We start from the raw sequence: 2,519 nt of genomic DNA, 5'->3' as shown, positions 1-2,519 counted from the left end.
GCGATCTCAGCTTACTGCAACCTCCACCTCCAGGGTTCACGCCATTCTCCTGCCTTAGCCTCCTGAGTAGCCGGGACTACAGGCGTCCACCACCACAACAGGCTACTTTTTTTTTGTATTTTTAGTAGAGACGGGGTTTCACCATGTTAGCCAGGATGGTCTCTATCTGACCTTGTGGTCCGCCTCCCTTGGTCTCCCAAAGTGCCGGGATTACCTTCTTACTCTATCGCTCCCTCAGCCTTCCTTGTTTTCATTATTAAAATTATCTAAGTCCTACTCACAGTTGAGCCGTTTAGCGATGGGTGCCGACAGTGTGCTTGTGGGCAGACTCGCTTATTTAGCTGAGAACCTAGGATGAATGACCTCACTGAAAGATGTCAGACATAGATCCCCACACTGACTCCTGGATCAGGAGATCCAGGCTCTCTTGAACCTCAACCTATGTGTGTGTCAAAAATAGGCCAGGCATGATGGTTCATGCCTGTAAGCCCAGCAGCACTTTGGGATTTGGGAGGACTGCTTGAGGCCAGGAGTTCAAGACCAGTTTGGGCGACTTAGCGAGACTCCACCATCTCTACAAAAAGGAAATTTTTTTTTTTTTTTTTTGAGACGGAGTCTTATTCTGTTGCCCAGGCTGGAGTGCAGTGGCGTGATCTTGGCTCACTGCAACCTCTGCCTCCCGGTCTCAAGTGATCCTCCTGCCTCAGCCTCCCAGGTAGCTGGGACTACAGGTGTGTACCACCGCGCCCGGCTGATTTTTTTTGTATTTTTAGTAGAGATGGGGTTTCACCGTGTTAGCCAGGATGGTCATGGTCTCGATCTCCTGACCTCATGATCCACCCGCCTCGGCCTCCCAAAGTGCTGGGATTACAGATGTGAGCCACTGTGCCCGGCCTACAAAAATTTTTTTTGAAAATTAGCTGGCCGTAGTGGTGCACACCTGTAGTCCCAGCTACTAGAGAGGCTAAAGCAGCATGATCACTTGAGCCCAGGAGTTCAAAGCTTCAGTGAGCTCTGATCACACCACTGCATTTCAGCCACAGGCATGGGTGCTCTGCTGAGTATGGTATGAGTAGGCTGTGTGTGACCCTGATTCATAAGGAGAGAGGGTCTGGGAGATGAATGAGAAGCCACACAGCTGGAGGGGAAGCCCAGCCAGGCCTGAGCATGTCCTGCCTGGCTCCAGGCCTGCAGCCCTGGGGGTTTGGCCTGGACAGGCCAGCAGAGGGGCCCCGAGCGCAGCCTGCACGGCGTCCTACTGCTGATCCCCGGGGCTTCCTGCTTCCTGGCGCTTCCTGTCCTTTCCCTGAGCCCAGGGCATCTGGGACTTTAAAAAGTCAGAAAGTGACTGGAAAGGAAGGCGTGTGTCTAGCTTGCTCTATATCTGCCTTGCGTTTGGGAGGTCTTCAGTGGAAACGTTTTTCTGGAAGCAGCAAATGTGAAACACCATCAAGCCAGGCAATTGGAGAGGTAAAAAGAAGTGAGGACTCGGGGAATAAGGGCATTTTAAAAATAAAAATTTAAATTTAAAAAGACAAGGAAATGTTTATTTCAGAGGGGTTTACAATACGATACTTTTTTTTTTTTTTAACTTTTATTTTAGGTTTGGGGTACATTTGAAGGTTTGCTACATAAATAAACACATGTCACGGGGGCTGGTTGTAAAGATTATTTCGTCACGCAGGTACAAAGCCCAGTACCCAATAGTTGTCTTTTCTGCTCCTCTCCCTCCTCCTGCCCTCGCCCCTCAAGTGGACCCCTGTGTCTGTTGTTTCCTTGCGTTCATAAGTTCTTATCATTTAGCTTCCACTTATAAGTGAGAAGATGCAGTATTTGATTTTCTATTCCTGTGTTAGATACTTTTATTTTTCATTTATTTGTTTTGAGACAGGGTCTCACTCTGTTGCCCAGACTAGAATGCAGCGGCAAGATCACGACTCACTGCAAACTTGACCTCCTGCGCTCAAGCCATCCTCCTGCCTTTGCCTACTAAAGTACTGGAATTATAGACTCAGCCACCACACCCAACTAATTCTTTAATTTTTTGTTTTTTGTAGAAACAGGGTCTTATCATGTGGCCCAGGCTTGTCTTAAACTCCTGGGCTCAAGTCATCCTCCCACCTCGGCCTCCCAAAGTACTGGGACTACAGGCATGAGCCACCATGCCCAGCCTTCTCTTCTCCTCTAAACAGGAGTCATTAGAGAAACCTGGCTTCCCCACAGGACTGCTTGAGTCCAGATCTCAATCCACTATCTTCCTGCAGCTCCTCCCACCAGATCACCCCACACACGGGCCCCAATATAAAAAGCAGCGCCATATTTGCTGTGTTGATCAGATACCCTACTCTGACTTCAAAGTCAAAGGGGCCGGTCGTGTTGGCTCACGCCTGTAATCTCAGCACTTCAGGAGGCTGAGGTGGGTGAATCGCTTGAGGTCAGGAGTTCAAAACCAGCCTGGCCAACATGGTGAAACCCTGTCTTGACTAAAAGTACAAAAATTAGCTGAGTGTGTTGACATG

The 2,519-nt window shown here is 49.0% G+C and overlaps 1 protein-coding gene across 1 annotated transcript in view; it reads right to left on the bottom strand.

Annotated features, from left to right (window-relative positions):
* Nucleotides 1-2,318, bottom strand: part of MVD (mevalonate (diphospho) decarboxylase) — a 23,563-nt gene extending 21,245 nt beyond the window's left edge. The window contains exon 1 of the mRNA XM_011928081.1: nt 2,292-2,318. Within this exon, the coding sequence (XP_011783471.1) occupies nt 2,292-2,318 (27 nt within the window). The remainder of the gene's footprint in view (nt 1-2,291) is intronic.
* Nucleotides 2,319-2,519: the final 201 nt, after the last annotated feature.

Source organism: Colobus angolensis, unplaced genomic scaffold (genome assembly GCF_000951035.1).
Source record: "Colobus angolensis palliatus isolate OR3802 unplaced genomic scaffold, Cang.pa_1.0 Scaffold76, whole genome shotgun sequence".
NCBI classification, from domain to species: Eukaryota; Metazoa; Chordata; class Mammalia; order Primates; family Cercopithecidae; genus Colobus; species Colobus angolensis.
Note: the sequence above shows the minus strand (reverse complement) of the source record. Positions and strands in the feature narration are given on the sequence as shown.